Source organism: Chiloscyllium plagiosum, chromosome 12 (genome assembly GCF_004010195.1).
Source record: "Chiloscyllium plagiosum isolate BGI_BamShark_2017 chromosome 12, ASM401019v2, whole genome shotgun sequence".
In the NCBI taxonomy this organism is placed as follows: Eukaryota; Metazoa; Chordata; class Chondrichthyes; order Orectolobiformes; family Hemiscylliidae; genus Chiloscyllium; species Chiloscyllium plagiosum.
This window is the reverse complement of record NC_057721.1, coordinates 84632568-84650028: the sequence shown is the minus strand read 5'-3', so window position 1 is coordinate 84650028 and position 17461 is coordinate 84632568. Positions and strand designations below refer to the sequence as shown.

General features: G+C 43.9%; 1 protein-coding gene across 3 annotated transcripts in view; it reads left to right on the top strand.

Annotated features, from left to right (window-relative positions):
• Positions 1 to 17461, top strand: part of slc37a1 (solute carrier family 37 member 1) — a 92206-nt gene that overhangs the window by 61829 nt on the left and 12916 nt on the right. The window contains exons 14-17 of one of the 3 annotated variants that reach the window (XM_043701430.1): positions 1306 to 1354; positions 9736 to 9809; positions 10985 to 11063; positions 14402 to 14499. In XM_043701430.1, the coding sequence (XP_043557365.1) occupies positions 1306 to 1354; positions 9736 to 9809; positions 10985 to 11063; positions 14402 to 14499 (300 nt within the window). The other 2 variants (XM_043701432.1, XM_043701431.1) reach the window with 2 other exon arrangements.

Here is a 17461-nt window from a genome sequence, read left to right as displayed (position 1 = left end):
ATCCCATGAGTTACTCATGATCACCTTCCTCAAGGGATTAATGGGTTAAAGAGCAGAAGTGATTGTGCTGTGCAACAAGAAATGGTTCTCCATTTGCAGATCAAGCTTATCCACCTTCCGTGTTCTCAGTTCCACTGTTTAGTGCAAGAAAACCCCTGCTCTTTACCAACTGACTCAATCGTTCTCTACTCACTCTGTCTGCAGCATCGCCCTGACATATTCAGCCATCATCCTCACAAATTCCTCCTTTATTGTGCACTTTTTGCACAATGTGATTAGATCATGGTGTACTTTTTCATTATACACTCTGTGACGTCACATCTCATCCCAATTCTGCTTCATTAGCTGCTTCTCCTGAGCTGTCATCCAGCTCATCTCCATGTCACTCCCTACCTGCATTTGGTGTTCTTCTAGCCCCACCTTAATTTTGCAGATCCTCCTTTTGAACCTCATCCTTTTACTATCCTTGTGAATTGTCCCACTATCACAATCATAACCTCCTAGAAAATCCTGCCATTCCTTGTAAACTCCTGGCCAACTTTCATCCTCTGCCCCTGCCTTTCAAACACATTGTCATCCAGTTACATTGAGGTTTCACTGAGTGCCTTGATTCTAGTTTCTGACCCAGCCATAGCATCACGACCTCCAGAATAGTTGCCCATTGGTCTTGTGAGTGGCCTTCTCTCCCTCTGTGCTGCCCTGAAATTTCTCACCAGCCTCAACACCCTAGACATGAGGCTGAGAATGAGAAAATATTATCAGTCCATCAAACCAATTCCATTCAAAGTTCATTTCAGCTCATTCTATTCTTCCTTTGGTCATATTCCCACCTCTTGTTCATCAACTTCATTTCCTTTCCTCTTCTGCGAGTCAACCAGTCAGTGCTATTAATGTCTCTGTACCTGTCAATTCTCTTGTCCACAGATATCGAATCGATCCAGTTGCTTTTTAAAGATGCCAATTGACCTTGAGCTACCTTTCTGCAGGTCTGATCTCTATGTTCACTATCCTGGCCTTGCTCTGCTTTGCCCACTTTATTTTAGTGATAATTCTCTGTGCTCTCTTGTTACCAATTTATCAACCAGTGGAAACAGTTGTACAGTCTTTGCCATCTGAAACTATTTGACAATTTGGACAGGTTAATGTGTATGCACATACTGATGGCAGTAAATATTTAGCAGCTGAATCAATTTGTTTCCTCTTGCACAGCTCACTCCACTGAACACAGGAGGTTCTGATGGTAAAAATTAGTTAGAACAAACTGTGTTAAGATAACAGCTAAATATTACATCTATATTCCTACAGCTCTACGTATTTTCTGCGGTTGGCTACATGAGTCTGAAAGCCATTGTTGGTAAGTTGAGTCCTGTTTCTGTTGGACCGATCAACTCTGAGCCTGAAGTTTCCTCAATGTGATTCTCAGGTATAACGTGAATTTGCCAAAAGAACATAGAAACCAGGAGCTGCAAAAGGTCAATCGGCCCTTCAAAGCTGCTCTGCCTCCCATAAGATCATCGCGGATCTGACTTGAACCTCAGCTCTACACTGCTTCATTTCCCCAATATTCTTTCACCCCTTTGGAAATCAGGAACCTGTCTAACTTCTACAGTCGGTTCTGCTATTACATGAATTTCTTCAACACAAATTGGCTATAACATGATTGAAGAATTTAGACCATTGTTTGTATAGTGCGAGCTTTCCTTACCTGTCTTGGCTATAATGCAGTTCCAGTCCCATTAGTTTAAATGATGCTGCTAATAAGCAATTTATATTGCAAGATCACACGGGGATGGAACTATCACATTATATCAGAACAGACTATACCTTAAAATATTTAAAGATTCTGCATCTTTTGAGGAAAGAAATTTCAAAGACTGAAAACTCTCTGAGAGAAAAATAAATGGCAATCTGCAGTGTGCCTGTGAGTTCAGATTGAAAGTATTCAACACCAGGGGTGTCTGAGAGGCGCAGTTTGCAGGGAGGGTAAATGGTGAGGTAGAAGCATGTTTTAGGCGGCACGGTGGCTCAGTGGTTAGCACCACTGCCTCACAGCGCCAGGGACCCGGGTTCAATCCCTGCCTTGGGCGACTGACTGTGTGGAGTTTGCACATTCTCCCCGTGTCTGCGTGGGTTTCCTCGGGGTACTCCGGTTTCCTCCCACAGTCCAAAGATGTGCAGGTCAGGTGAATTGGCCATGCTAAATTGCCCATAGTGTTAGGTGCATTAGTCAGAGGGAAACAGGTCTGGGTGGGTTACTCTTCGGAGAGTCGGTGCGGATTTGTTGGGCCAAAGGGCCTGTTTCCATACTGTAGGGAACCTAATCTAATCTAAAATGTTTCCTTATCTCTGTCTTAAAAGGGCCTTATTTTTAAACTTTGACCCCTAGGTCTAGATTCTCCCACAAGAGGAAACATCCTTTCCATATCTGTCTAGTCATTCCCCTCGAGATCTTCATATGTTTCAATTAAGTTACCTCTGACTCTTCTGAACTCCATAGGATACAGGCCTAGTTTGTCTAGCCTTTCCTCAGAATGCAATCTGCTCATTCCAGATATTAGTCTGAACTGGTTTAAACACATTAGATAGCATCTCCTTTAAATATGGTGGCCAGTACAGTACACAGTGCTCCTGATGCAGACTCACCAATGCCCTGTAAAACTGAAACATTACCTCCTAACTCTTACATTCAATTCCCCTCGCAATAAACTATCACATTCTATGAGCTTTCCTGATCACTTGTTGTACGTGTGTGCTAACCACCTGTGATTCATGCACTAGGACACCAGATCCCTTGATATCTCAGAGCTCCACAGTCTCTCATTATTTAGAAAATATTCTTCATTTTTATTCTTTCTACCAAAATGGACAGTTTCACATTTTCCCATTTGCCAGGTGTTTGTCAACTTCCTCAATCTATCTACGTCACTTTGTACAAAACAAATTCCTGGAAAAACTCAGTTTTTTGGCAGCAGTTATGGAGAGAATGCAGTATTAACATTTCGGGTCAGGTGACCCTTCTTCAGAACTGGTAGTAGCTGGGAAAAGGTTAGTATGTGTGCTAAAGTTCAGGTAGGTGGCAATGGAGCACAGAGAGAGAGAGAGTGAGAATGATAGCCCCCAGCAATTTCTGTTTTCATTTCTGAGTTCCAGCATCGTCAGATCTTTGGGTTTTTTTAAGTACCCTTTGCATTTGGTCATCTCTTTCAAAACCTGGATAGGACAGGCCTTGGGGTCACTGAAGTTGGGAGAACTGAATGAAAAATCCAACACCAAAACAGTTAGAGAAACTCCATTACAGATAAGATCAGTGAACTTGTATCAGTTCCAGCTTCGTATTGATACTGTTTATTCTCATCTCATTTCCCTTGTGATTCCATATTCCCTCCCAAAGTTCACCCTATAAGTATTTATCACCAGTTATGTTAAATGGGCATATACAGTAGAATCAGAGAACCACACAAAATGGTGGGTCAGTGAGCACTGCTCCCTCACAGTGCCAGGGACTGGGGTTCCATTCCACCCTCAGGCAGCAGTCTGTGTGGAGTTTGCACATTCTCCCCATGCCTGTGTAGGTTTCCTCCATGTGCACCAGTTTCCTCTCACAGTCCAAAGATAGAAAATAGATGCAGGAGTAGGCCATTCGGCCCTTCAAGCCTGCACCATCATTCAATATGATCATGGCTGGTCATGCAATTTCGGTGTCCCATTCCTGATTTCTCTCCATACCCTTTGATTTATTTAGCTGCAAGGACCACGTCCAGCTTCCTCTTGAATCTATCTAATGAACTGGCCCCAACAGCTTCCTATGGGAGAGAATTCCACTCTCTGAGTGAAGAAGTTCTTCCTCATCTCAGTCCTGAATGGCTTACCCCTTATTCTTAGACTGTGATCCCTAGTTCAGGACTTTTCCATATCTCGCCTGTCCAGTCCCATTTGAATTTTATATGCTTCTATGAGATTCCCCCTTGTTCTTCTAAATACTAGCGAATACAAGCCCAGTCAATCCAGCCTTTTGTCAGATGTCAGTCCGACCTTCCCGGGAATCAGTCTGGTGCAGATTAGGCGTTTATTGCTAAAGAAATGGAGTACTGAAGCAGGGGAATGTTGTAAAAGAGTCATGGAGATCTACAGTACAGAAAAGTCCCCTTCAGCCCCTCGCGCTTGTACCAGTTAAACACAATCCCCTAACTATTCTAATCCCATTTCCTAGCGCTTGGCCTAAAGCCTTGTATACCTTGACATCAGAAGTGCACATTGAAATACTTCTTCGATGTGATGAGGGTTTCCCCCTCTCCCACCCTTTCTGACGCAGCACCCACCTCTAACTACATACATACCATTCAGTGAGGTTTGTGAGACGATAAGGGGGATTGATAAAGTAAACGTAGAGAGTATGCTCCCACTGGTGCCGCGAACTGTAGTTTTAAGATAAAGGGTAGCAGATTTGAAACAGAGTTGAGAAATTACTTCTGTCAAAGGGTCATGAATCTGTCACATTCACTGCCCTGACTGTGGTGGATTTTGGGACATTGAGAAGGAGATGGACACATTTTTATTTAGTATTGGGTTGAAGTGTTGTGGACAGTGGGCACAAAAGTGAGCTCAGACTGAGATGATGTCAGCTATAAGGCCATAAGATATAGGAATAGAATTAAGCTATTCAGCCCATCAAATTTACTCCACCATTCAATCATGGCTGATATGTTTCTCAACCCCATTCTCCTGCCTTCTCCCATAACCCTCCATACCAATACTAATTAAGAACCCATCTATTTCTGTCTTAAAAACACTTAATTACTTGGTTAACAATCACACAACTCCAGGTTATAGTCCAACAGGTTTACCTGGAAGCACTCGCTTTTGGGGGTTCACTTGGTTTGGGTTCCACTCCCCTCTGCAGCAATGAGTTCCACAGTGTCATTGCCCTCTGGCTGAAGAAATTCCTCCTCATCTCCATTCCAAAGGGTTGTCCCTTCATTCCGAGGCTGTGCCCTCGGGTCCTAGTTTGTCCTCCTGGTAGAAACATCTTCTCCCCAGCCACTCTATCCAGGCCTCTCGGTATTCTGTAAGTTGCAGTCAGATCCCCCTCACCCTTCTAAACTCAATCGAGTACGGACCCAGAGTCTTCAACCACTCCTTATTTGACAAGCCCTTCAACTGTAGGATTGTTTTTATAAACCTCCTCTGGATACCCTCCAAGGCCAGCACATCCTTCCTTGGATGCGGGGCCCAAAACTGCTCACAATATTTCACATGCAGTCTGACCAGAGTCTTATACAGCTCCAGCAGTACATCCCTGCTCTTATATTATAACCCTGTCAGAATAATTGCAAACATTGCATTTGCCTTCCCAACTGCCAAGTGAACCTACACGTTAAGAGAATCCTGAACTAGGACTCCTAAGTCCCTTTGTGCTTTGGATTTTTGAAGCCTTTCCCCATTTAGAAACTTGTCTATGCCTCTATTCTTCCGACAAAACTGCATAATATCACACTTTCCCACATTGTATTCCATCTGCCACTTTTTTGTCAATTCTGCTCAACGAGCAGGTCCTTCTGCAGTCTCCCCACTTCCTCAACACTACCTGTCCCTTTCAGCTATCCTTGTGTCATTAGCAAATTTAGCAACAATGCCTTCAGTTCCTTCATCCAGATGGTTAATGTTTGACGTGAATGGCTGTGATCCCAACACAGACCTCTGCGGAACTCCACTGTTCACCAGCTGCCATTCAGAAAAGACCCCTCTGCCTTGTGCCAGTCAGCCAGTTCTTTGTCTGTGCCAGTACCTTGCCCCGAACACCATGGGTTCTTATCTTATTTAACAGTCTCCTGTACAGCACCTTTCAAAGACTAGATTAGATTAGATTAGATTACAGTGTGGAAACAGGCCCTTAGGCCCAACAAGTCTACACCGCCCCGCCGAAGCGCAACCCACCCATACCCCTACATCTACCCCTTACCTAACACTACGAGCAATTTAGCATGGCCAATTCACCTTACCTGCACATCTTTGGACTGTGAGAGGAAACCGGAGCACCCGGAGGAAACCCACGCAGACACGGGGAGAAAACGTGCAAACTCCACACAGTCAGTCGCCTGAGGCGGGAATTGAACCCGGTTCTCTGGCACTGTGAGGCAGCAGTGCTAACCACTGTGCCGCCCAAGACCTTCTGGAAATCCAAATAAATGACGTCCACTGGCTCTCCTGTGTCTAAATTGCTCATCACGACCCCAAAGAATTCTAATAGATTTGTCAAGCATGACTTCCCCTTGGTGATGTCGTGCTGACTCTGCCCTGTTTTACTATGCACTTCCATAATCTCATACCAACGGTGCAGGTCAGACTAACTGGCCCTTACTTTCCTGTGTTCTGTTGCCTTCCCTTCTTAAACAGAGGTGTTAGATTAGCTGTGATTGTATTAAATAGGATAGTGAAGAAGGCGTTTGGTATGCTTTCCTTTATTGGTCATGGTATTGAGTACAGGAGTTGTGAGGTCATGTTGCAGCTGTACAGGACATTGGTTAGGCCACTGTTGGAATATTGCGTGCAATTCTGGTCTCCTTCCTATCGGACAGATGTTGTGAAACTTGAAATGGTTCAGAAAAGATTCACAAGGATGTTGCTAGGGTTGGAGGATTTGAGCTACAGGGAGAGGCTGAACAGGCTGGGGCTGTTTTCCCTGGAGCGTCAGAGGCTGAGGGGTGACCTTATAGAGATTTACAAAATTATGAGGGGCATGGATAGGATAAATAGACAAAGTCTTTTCCCTGGGGTCGGGGAGTCCAGAACTAGAGGGCATAGGTTTAGGGTGAGAGGGGAAAGATATAAAAGAGACCTAAGGGGCAACTTTTTCATGCAGAGGGTGGTACGTGTATGGAATGAGCTGCCAGAGGATGTGGTGGAGGTTGGTACAATTGCAACATTTAAGAGGCAATTGGATGGGTATATGAATAGGACGGGTTTGGAGGGATATGGGCCGGGTGCTGGCAGGTGGGACTAGATTGGGTTGGGATAATTGGTCGGCATGGATGGGTTGGACCGAAGGGTCTGTTTCCATGCTGTACATCTCTATGACTGTAAATGGTGAAGAAGGCTTAAGGGGCTGAATTGCGTACTGCTGTGCTTAACTGTTATGTTCTAGGAAAATTTCAAGTCATTGAGGCAGTCACTTTCTTCTAAGTTAATGTGGGATATCTAGTTTAGATACCTATCCTACATAGATTCAGGAGCTGCGAGCAAAGAATGAGGCAAACCCTAACAAAATGAACACACTCAATTGTTAAAATTAAATCTGAGATTAACTTTCACGATGCAGTGGACAGTGTTATATGGCTGGTTAAAATGTTCCAGCTTCTTGCATGTACAGTGGAAGTACTTTAGCTCTGACCTCACTGTTCTGAAGAAAGTGTGTTTCACATGATGGCATTTTGTGTGTAGAAATGTTTCCATTATTTTGAAACCAAAAACTTTGGTAATGTCTGCGTCTTATACTAGAGTAGTGTCTAAGAAATTGATGCTTCTGTCTGTGCAAGGCTCACTAGGATGTTGTCATTGCTTAATAGAGCTTGGATGTTTATTGATGATATTGATGAATTCTAGTTCTGCTCATGCAAAAGTCCAATATTCCACATATCAACACCAATGCCAAAGAGGAATGTTATGGCATTATCTAATGAATGAGAATCCAAGAGTAGGCTGGAGAAAACCTTAAGTGGTCTCAATAAATAAAGATGACTTATTTTGACTCTTGGGTCAAACATACAGCACATGGACTGCATACATATAGAACACAGAACATAGAAAAGTACAGCACAGAACAGGCCCCTTAGGCCCACGAAGTTGTGCCGAGATTTAATCCTAATGTAAAATATAATAACTTAACCTATGCACCCCTCAATTCACTGCTGTCCATGTGCATGTCCAGCAGTCACTTAAATGTCCCTAATGATTTTGCTTCCACCACCACCGTTGGCAACGCATTCCATGCATTCCTGCATAAAGAACCTACCTTTGAGGTCCCCTTTATACCTTCCTCCTAATATCTTAAAACTTTGACCCATCGTGCCAGTCAATCATGCCCTGGGGAAAAGTCTCTGGCTATTGACTCTATCCATGCCTCTCATTATCTTGTATACCTCGATCAGGTCACCTCTCTTCCTCCTTTTCTCCAGCGAGAAAAGTCCAAGCTTAGTCAACTTTTCTTCATAAGACAAGCCCTCCAATCCAGGCAGCATCCTGGTAAACCTTCTTTGTACCCTCTTCACAGCCTCTGTATCTTTCCTATAGTAGGGCGACCAGAACTGGACACAATATTCCAAGTGTGATCTCACCAGGGTCTTGTAGAACTGCAGCAAAACCTCGCCGCTCTTAAACTCGAACCCCTGTTAACGAAAGCCAAAACACCATATGCTTTCTTAACAACCCTATCCACTTGGGTGACAACTTTGAGGGATCTATGTCATTGAACACCAAGATCCCTTTGTTCCTCCACACTGCCAAGAATCCTGGCTTTAATCTTATATTCAGCATTCGAGTTCGACCTTCCAAAATGTATCACTTTGCATTTATCCAGGTTGAACTCCATCTGCCATTTCTCAGCCCAGCTCTGCATCCTGTCTACGTTGCGCTGCAGCCTGCAGTAGCCCTCGATACTATCAATGGCACCTCCAACCTTTGTGTCATCAGCAAGTTTACTAACCTCATCCAAGTCATTTATAAAAACTACAAAGAGCAGAGGCCCAAGAACAGAGCCCTGCAGGACCCCACTCAATGCTGACCTCCAGGCAGAATACTTTCCATCTACTTTCAATCACTCTCTGCCTTCTGTCAGCCAGCCAATTCTGAATCCAGATAGCCAAATCTCCTGTATCCCATACTCCCTGACTTTATGAATGAGCCTACCATGGGGAACTTTATCAAATGCCTTGCTGGAGTCCATATACACCACATCCACTGCCCAATCTTTGGTCAACCTGTCTTGACACCTCCTCAAAGAACTCAATAAGATTTGTGAAGCATGACCTGCCCCTCACAAAGCCATGCTGACTGCCTTTAATCACACTATGCTTTTCCAAATAGTCATAAACCCTATCCCTCAGAATTCTTTCCAAAACCTTGCTGACCACAGACCCAAGACTGACTGGTCTGTAATTGCCAGGGATTTCCCTATTGCCTTTCTTGAAAAGAGGAACAACATTCACCTCATTCCAATTCCCTGGTATGACTCCCGTGGAGAGTGAGGAGGCAAAGATCTTCGCCAGCGGCTTAGCAACCTCCTTTCTCACTTCCCCGAGCAGCCGGGGATAAATCTGGTCTGGCTCTGGGGACTTATCCATCTTAATGAAGCCAAAATTTCCAGCATCAACTTCATTTGTATGAATATATAAAACTGGGAGTAAACCATTCGGTCCCTCTAACTTGCACCACTATTCTATAAGATCAGGCTTGATTGTGGTCTTAACTCCACATTCCTGCCTGCCCTGAGAATCTTTGAAAACTGCCGTATCCAGTAGAAATATACCCTGGGACTCCCAGTTGGCATTCTCCCATTGAAGCGACGAATACTTAATGTAGTGGTTCAAGAAGGCTGTGAGCCTTTCCCTCGAGCTGGTTCCACACAGTCATGGGCAAGTGTGATCTTACTGTAGTTCCTCACTTCCCATGCTCATGCTCATTCAGGCTTCACACCTTGTCATTATACAGATTAATGTTTCCTGCCTCAATTTTGTTCTGTAGTTATGCTGATTGGCTGCGGGGCATTAGTGAATGGACCATATGCACTCATCACAACTGCAGTGTCTGCTGATTTGGTGAGTACTGAATGCTCTTCCACCAGAACAGCAACCATGATCATGTCCAAGGCTGGCTCAGATCATTGTAATTCGCACTTACACTGGGGCAGGTGACCTAAACGTTAACCACAGAGTTTGGTTTTAAGGAGCATTGTAAATGGGGTGAGAGAGAGTGATGAAGATATGTGAGGGAAATGTGGATGAAAAACTGCTGATGGTGGGTTGGAGGATGTGGGCATTGGAGGAAAGCCAGGGCTGAAGTTTGCAAACTTGGACTATTTTGGAGAGATGAAGACAACCTTACTCTCATGTAGATCCACTGACTCTCTTCAATGCACATAGCAGCTGTGCCTTCAGCATTCCAGGCTTTAGTCTGTGGAAAACTCTCCCTAAGGCACTCCTGTCTCACCATTTTTCCTGACCAACCTGTTCATTACCTCCCAGATATCCCCATCTTCCATTTTTGTCAGATATTTCAGTAATGTATCATAGAACTTGTTTCTATTAACTGCCTATATTGCGAGGAACCTGTGGCTGTAAATTTATATTTTTCCAGGCAAATCCTAACTGAATCAGCAATAAACCAGTCCTTATATCTGTAAATGTTTCACTTGACTATTTTCCAAAGAAATTTGTCTTTCTGTAATCAAGACAGGATACAGCCTACATGAAATTGTTTTTTTCCCAGTAAACCACATGGGTTCCCTTTAAAACCATGAGAAAATCCTTGCGTAATCTCTAAAGTGTCTGAATGGTTCAATATCTTCCTGCTCTCTGCGTAGCCCAAAAATATAGATATCCATATATATTTTCCCCAGCTCTTTGTTGTCTTTTGTATTGGAGAATGCCATCTGTTTTAAATAATGGAATCTTGTGGCTTTATTCCTTTTGTAAATCACAAGAAGTTTGCAGTCTTCCAGTCAGAAAAGACCATTTCAGGCAATATAAGTACAAGCTGAGTAGTTAAACTGAATCTTTCAGCAACGTTCCTCACTAATACAGACCCAAATGTCTTCTATCTTGAATGTAATTTGTGATTTGTTCTTGGTTTGAGATTTTCCTGTTTGCCTGAGGTGAGCAGACCAACGGGATTATATTTTACCTGGTTAGTGCTTCTATTGCATAGGCTAGGTACCCCAAAAATTGCCACTGATAATTCTGTTCTTTTAATCCTGAATGATTTCTGATTTCAGGGCACACACAAGAGTTTAATGGGAAATTCCAAAGCTCTGTCCACTGTGACTGCAATCATTGATGGTACTGGCTCCATTGGTAGGTGTTTGAACATCCCTGCTGCATTACACAACATAAGGCAACATATCACCATTACACCATATCACCGTGATTTGGAAACACCGGTGTTGGATTGGGGTGTACAAAGGTAAAAATTACACAACACCAGGTTATAGTCCAAAAGGTTTATTTGGAAGCACTAGATTTGGGAGCGCTGCTCCTTCATTGTCCACAATCACCTGATGAAGGAGCAGCGCTTCAAAAGCTAGTGCTTCCAAATAAACCTGTTGGGCTATAACCTGGTATTGTGTGATTTTTAACCATATCACCATTACGCCATACCACCATTACACCATGTCACCATTACACCATGTCACCATTACACCATGTCACCATTACACCTTATCCTGTCATTACAAGGGAGGGCCTGGGCAATTCACTCAATCCACCCATTTTTTTCATGGACAGGTTGCGATGTGAAGAAGCATGATTGAAATGTATTAATTCATCTAGGAATGTCACCTAAGACCCAACTAAAGCTAATCACAGCACATATCAATCATACACTGATGATTATTTGTTTCATACTTCACATTGCTAGCTGATAACACAGACAACTAGTTAAACTAGATCCATTCAGCAGACTTCAGAACTATGACTACCACATATTTGGGTTAGGATTATCGCAGACTAAATACATGAGGGTTGTTTTTCACATGAGTTGAACTTAAAAGAGAAACGCTGACTTCATCACTGAAATGATAACAGCTGGTTACTGTAGATCTCTTGTGATTGTGAGGGAATAATTTGCTTGATCTCAACAATCGATACGGCACAAGTCAGGAGTGTAATGGAATACTCCCCACTTTCCTGAGTGGGTGAAACTCCAACAACACTCAAGAAGCTTGACACCATCCAGGACAAAGCAGCCCCCACTTGATTAGCACCACATCCACAAGCATCCACGTCCTCCACCACTGGTGCTCAGTAGCAGCAGAGTGTACTATCTACAAGATGCACTGCGGAAATTCACCAACGATCCTTAGACGGCACCTTACAAATCCATGACCACTTCCATCTAGAAGGATAAGGGCAGCAGTTACATGGGAACACCTCTCCCTGCAAATTCCCCTCCAAGCCACTCACCATCCTGACTTGGAAATATATCACCGTTCCTTCGCTGTCACTGGGTCAAAATCTCGGAATTCCCTCCCAAAGGGCATTGTGGGTCAGCCCACAGCACATGGACCACAGCGGTTTAAGAAGGCAGATAGGACAGGAAATAAATGCTGGCCAGCCAGCAACGTCCACATCCAAAAAATGAATATTAAAAAAAACGATATGTATCAAATGTATCTGTCCATGCTATATTAGGAATGTGATCACTGCGCAGTCTTTGTGAAAACCAAGTCCCAGTTTCACACTGAGGGCATTCTCCATTTTATCATATTGCATCATGACTGTGCTGAATGGGATGGATTAGGAACAGGAAAAAAACCAAATTCCTGGAAAAGCTCAATGGGTCTGGCAGCGTGTGTGGAGAGAAATCAGAGTTAATGTTTCGGATCCAGTGTCCCTTCCTCAGAACTGATGGTAGCTGGGTTAAAGTTGGTTTTTATGCAGAATATAGTTGGGTGTGGGGGGTAAGGAGTGAACAATAGGTGGAGATAAAGCCCAAAGAGAGAGCACGATGGTTGGATAGACAAAGGAGCTGATAATGATCAGGCTGGGAGAATGAATAGCTGCTAATGGGACTACTGGTGGCTAACAATTAGTGGTGTGTAATGGCAGACCGTGTGATAATAAGGCCTAGTGTGTGAGGGTTGGGGTAAGGGCCTGGGCGAAGGTGTCTCAAGCATGTTGAACTCAATATTGAGTCCAAGGCTGTAAAGTTCCCAAACAGAAAATGAGGTGTTGTTCTTCTAGCTCGAGCTGAGCTTCCCTGGAGCATTGTAGCAAGTCTGACACAGCAGTTGGCCAGGGAACAGGGTGGGGTGTTGAAGTGACAGACAACTAGAAGCTCAGGGTCTTTTTTACGAACTGCAAAGCAGTCACCCAGACTATGCTTCGTTTCCCCAATGTCGAGGAGACCACATTGTGAGCACCGAATGCAGTAGACTAGATTGTGAGAAGTTGCAGGTAAAGTGCTGCTTCACCTGGAAGATATGTTTGGGCCGTTGGGTACTGAGGAGGGAAATGGGCAGGTGTTACACCTTCAGAGGTTGCAGAGGAAGGTGCCCTGAAGCTATGGGGGGATGTGGGAGTGAAGGTGGAGTGGACCAGGGTTCTCCAGAGGTCCTTGTGGAAGTCTAACAAGGGAAGGGGAGGTGAAAAATGTCTGGTGGTGGCATCCCACTGGAGGTAGGGGAAATGGATGTGGATGCTGGTAGGAAGGTAGGTGAGGACTAGGGGGACCGTATCGCTGTTGTAGGAGAGGGGAGAGGGGGTGAGGGCTGAAGAGTGGGAGATGGATCAGACCCAGCTAAGGGCCCTGTCAACTACGGTGCTGGCGAATCCTCGGTTGAGGAGGAAGGTGGACATTTCAGAGATCCCCTTATTGAAGGTGGCATCATCAGAATGGATGTGATGGAGACGAAGGAACTGGGGAAATGGAATAGAGTCTTTACAGGAAGCAGGGTGTAAGGATGTGTAGTCACAGTAACTGTGGTTGTAGTTTGGATTAAGAACAGGTCTTGCAGCTCAAAACTGACCATCCATGAGATGCTTTGGATGATTTTGATTCTTTTGGTTCCTTAACACAACCCCTCTCAGTTTTAAAATTGTTCTAGTTAGTATGTATTATTGTCCTCAGCACTTCTCTGCATCATATAAGGTCAGAAGTCATATGACACCAGGTTATAGTCCAACAAGTTTATTTGAATTCACAAGCTTTCCAAGCGCTGCTCCTTCATCAGGTCAACTATAACCTGGTATGGTGTGTCCACCCCAGTCCAACACAGGCACCTCCACATCATATCCAATAAAGCTGTCAATTTAATCACAGTTGCAGTACTTCTGAAATCCTGCTTCAGATCTCATTTCTGGCTACAATATTTGGCATCTTTTGTGCCTATTCCTTTTTATTTAACATGCCACCTCCAATAGTGCAGCTGGTGTTACCTTTGGGACTGTAAATGTAAATATTTATCAGTGGCAACTAAACTTAATTTAGATTTTGCAATTTCATGCCCATTACAAAATGCAACATGATCATGATAAAGATTGTCCATTTTTCCTGCTAGTATCTGCTGCTCCTGAGCCATCAAAGATCTTTGAGATAAATGTGTGTCAGTCCATAATTTTTGCAGTTTCCTATTGTTGTGCTGTCATGCTCAGGAGATTGACGGACTCTTGCTTTATCCTTCTTTCACCGACAGGTGCTGCTTTAGGACCTCTGTTAGCAGGGCTCATCTCTCCCACAGGGTGGAACAATGTTTTTTATATGCTGATGGTTGCAGATGCCTTTGCTTTTTTGGTGAGTAGAAATATGTTGTCCATTATCTCACTCTCAATAGCTAATCATCTTTTGTATGTTAGGCATGCGGAACCCTCCAAGCACTTTCCACAATTGCTAATACCTCCTGCTTATGCACCTCAATCCCACCTAGTCTAGTAGCCTGTATCTCAGTATTCTCCTTGACGACATTGTCTTTTTCCAGTGTGAATACTGATGAAAAATATTCATTTAGCGTTTCCCCATCTCCTCGGACTCCATGCACAACTTCCCACTTCTGTCCTTGATTGGCCCTAATCTTCCTCAAGTCATTCTTTTATTCTTGATATACCTATAGAAAGCTTTAGGGTTTTCCAGGATCCTATCCACCAAAGACTTCTCATGTCCCCTCCTGGCTCTTCTTAGCTCTCTCTTTAGGTCCTTCCTGGCTAACCTGTAACTCTCAAGCACCCTAATTGAGCCATCTCATCTCATCCTAACATAAGCCTCTTTCTTCCTCTTGACAAGAGATTCAGCTTCTTTAATAAACCACGGTTCCCTCACTCGACCACTTTCTCCCTGCCTGACAGGTACATACTTATCAAGGACATGCAATAGCTGGTCCTTGAATAAACTCCACATTTCAATTGTGCCCATCCCCTGAAGTTTACTTCCCCATTCTATGCATCCTAAATCTTGCCTAATCACATCATAATTACCTTTCCCCCAACTATAACTGTTGCCCTGCGATATAAACCTATCCCTTTCCATCGCTAAAGTGAACTTAACCGAATTGTGGTCACTATCACCAAAGTGCTCACCTACCTCCACATCTAATACCTGGCCAGGTTCATTACCCAGTACCAAATCCAATTCATTTTGGAGGAGGGGCCATTTTAACACAGAAAAAGCTCAGAAGCTTAACAGAAGACTAAGTAGGCTAAGTAATGTTTAGATATTAAGAGGCACTAAGAGGCCTGGAATCTAGACATTATAGTTAATAGCCATAAAGCACATTAACTGCTGCTGAAGGAGATATATCAGTTCCTTCAGAGACAGATTGGTGGCTGAAGTCTCTGGCCATCATCAGTTCAGTTTCACGGTTCAGGAGGCTCTTAACTGGCGGTCAAGGGACAGCTGCATCTGTGCTTCAGTGCAGATAGAGGAAAATCAGAGACACTCTGTATCTCTCAGAAGTAACCAGAGAGCTTGCTCAGATCTATAAGTCACTCATGAGGATGAATTGCAAATCCAGGACAAATGAGGTCAATTCAGCTCTTATTTCCTGAAGTTATTCATAGGCCTGGGGACACTGAGAATGGCTTACCACATTTGGCTAAGATCAATTTGTCAAAGGTTCACCCCAAGGAAGGCTCTAGAGAAGGGCAACAGAAAATGGAGTCAGTGTTGTCACCAGTAGCCCATCCAGTAGCCGGTGTTCAGGGATGTTTCCAGTTGCTAAACCAAACAGCTCCCTACAAACTGAACAGACCTGAGCCAGTTGAACCAAGCTGTGAAAAGTCTCAGAAGCTTAACAGGAGACTAAATAGGTTAAGTAATGTTTAGGGCTTAAGAGGCACTAAGGATCCCATGACATTGACAGATGAAAACCTGGTGATGTTCACAAGGATTTTGGTTTTTGCTGAGGGTATGGAAAGTCCTGCTTCCTTGGCCATGCAGTTACTAGCAACTGCAATCAGCAAACTCAGAAAACAATTGCAGACTGATACAGGACTGCTGTCTGAAAGGTTGGCCAGTTTATAGTCTCAAAGATTTTATTCTCAAACAGCAATTCAGACAATGTCTGTACTTCAGAGCCCTGGACAATGTGTTTTTCCATAATGAAGGACTAAGCAAACCCAGAATTCTGCAGCTCGACGTCCTCCAACACTTCAGCTAAGAAGATTGGCTATCACCAAGTACCAGGCCAGAGCACAGAATTTGGTTTCTTGGTCATGGATCCCTAAAGCCATTGAGGAAATGATTTGTCACTCCATCACTATAGATCAAACTGCAAAGACACCATTTATTCCCATCTAGATGATGGGAGTGCCTCCGAATGAATCTTTATACCTTCCAAGTTAAAATTTGCCTCATCATTGTTGATTATTATTTAAAATGAATCATAGTCTCAGCTACTGTTACTGCTGGGCTCAGGGGAGTCCTCACCACTCCATTCCAAACTTGATGACTGCTTTCAACACCAAAACCAGTGGCTTTATGCACATACATGTCTACCCAGGTACCTGGAGGCTAATAGGAAGCCAGAAACAAATGTCTAAACCAGAATGTCTTTGTAAGAATAGAATGTCTTTGTTAAGGTAACTCCATAGAATAGTGAACCTCCATCAGAACTCCTGGAAATTATGCATGCAGTTCCCAGTACTTCTGGTAGTCCCTCCATTCAACATCGAGTGAGAGAAAGACAACCACCATCATGCACTCCATATAATGCAAGATTTACCGTAGCTGCAGACACAGGAATCTATCTGGCTTTGTGACCTGAATCATGAGGGTTAGCAGTTATCAATAGGATGGCTGATGACCTACCATAGAGTCCGACAGCATGGAGACAGGCCCTCTGTCCCAAACTGGTCCATTCCGACCAAAATGTCCATTAACGCTAACCGCATTTCCCTGCACTTGACCCACATCCTTCTAATCCTTCTCTATTCATGTATTATTGGGTGGCACGGTGGCACAGTGTTAGCACTGCTGCCTCACAGCGCCAGAAACCCGGGTTCAATTCCCGCCTCAGGTGACTGTCTGTGTGGAGTTTGCACATTCTCCCCGTGTCTGCATGGGTTTCCTCCGGGTGCTCCGGTTTCCTCCCACAGTCCAAAGATGTGCAGGTCAGGTGAATTGGCCATGTTAAATTGCCCGTAGTGTTAGGTAAGGGGTAAATGTAGGGTGGGTTACGCTTCGGCGGGTCGGTGTGGACTTGTTGGGCCGAAGGGCCTGTTTCCACACTGTAATGTAATGTAATGTAATCTAATCTAATCTA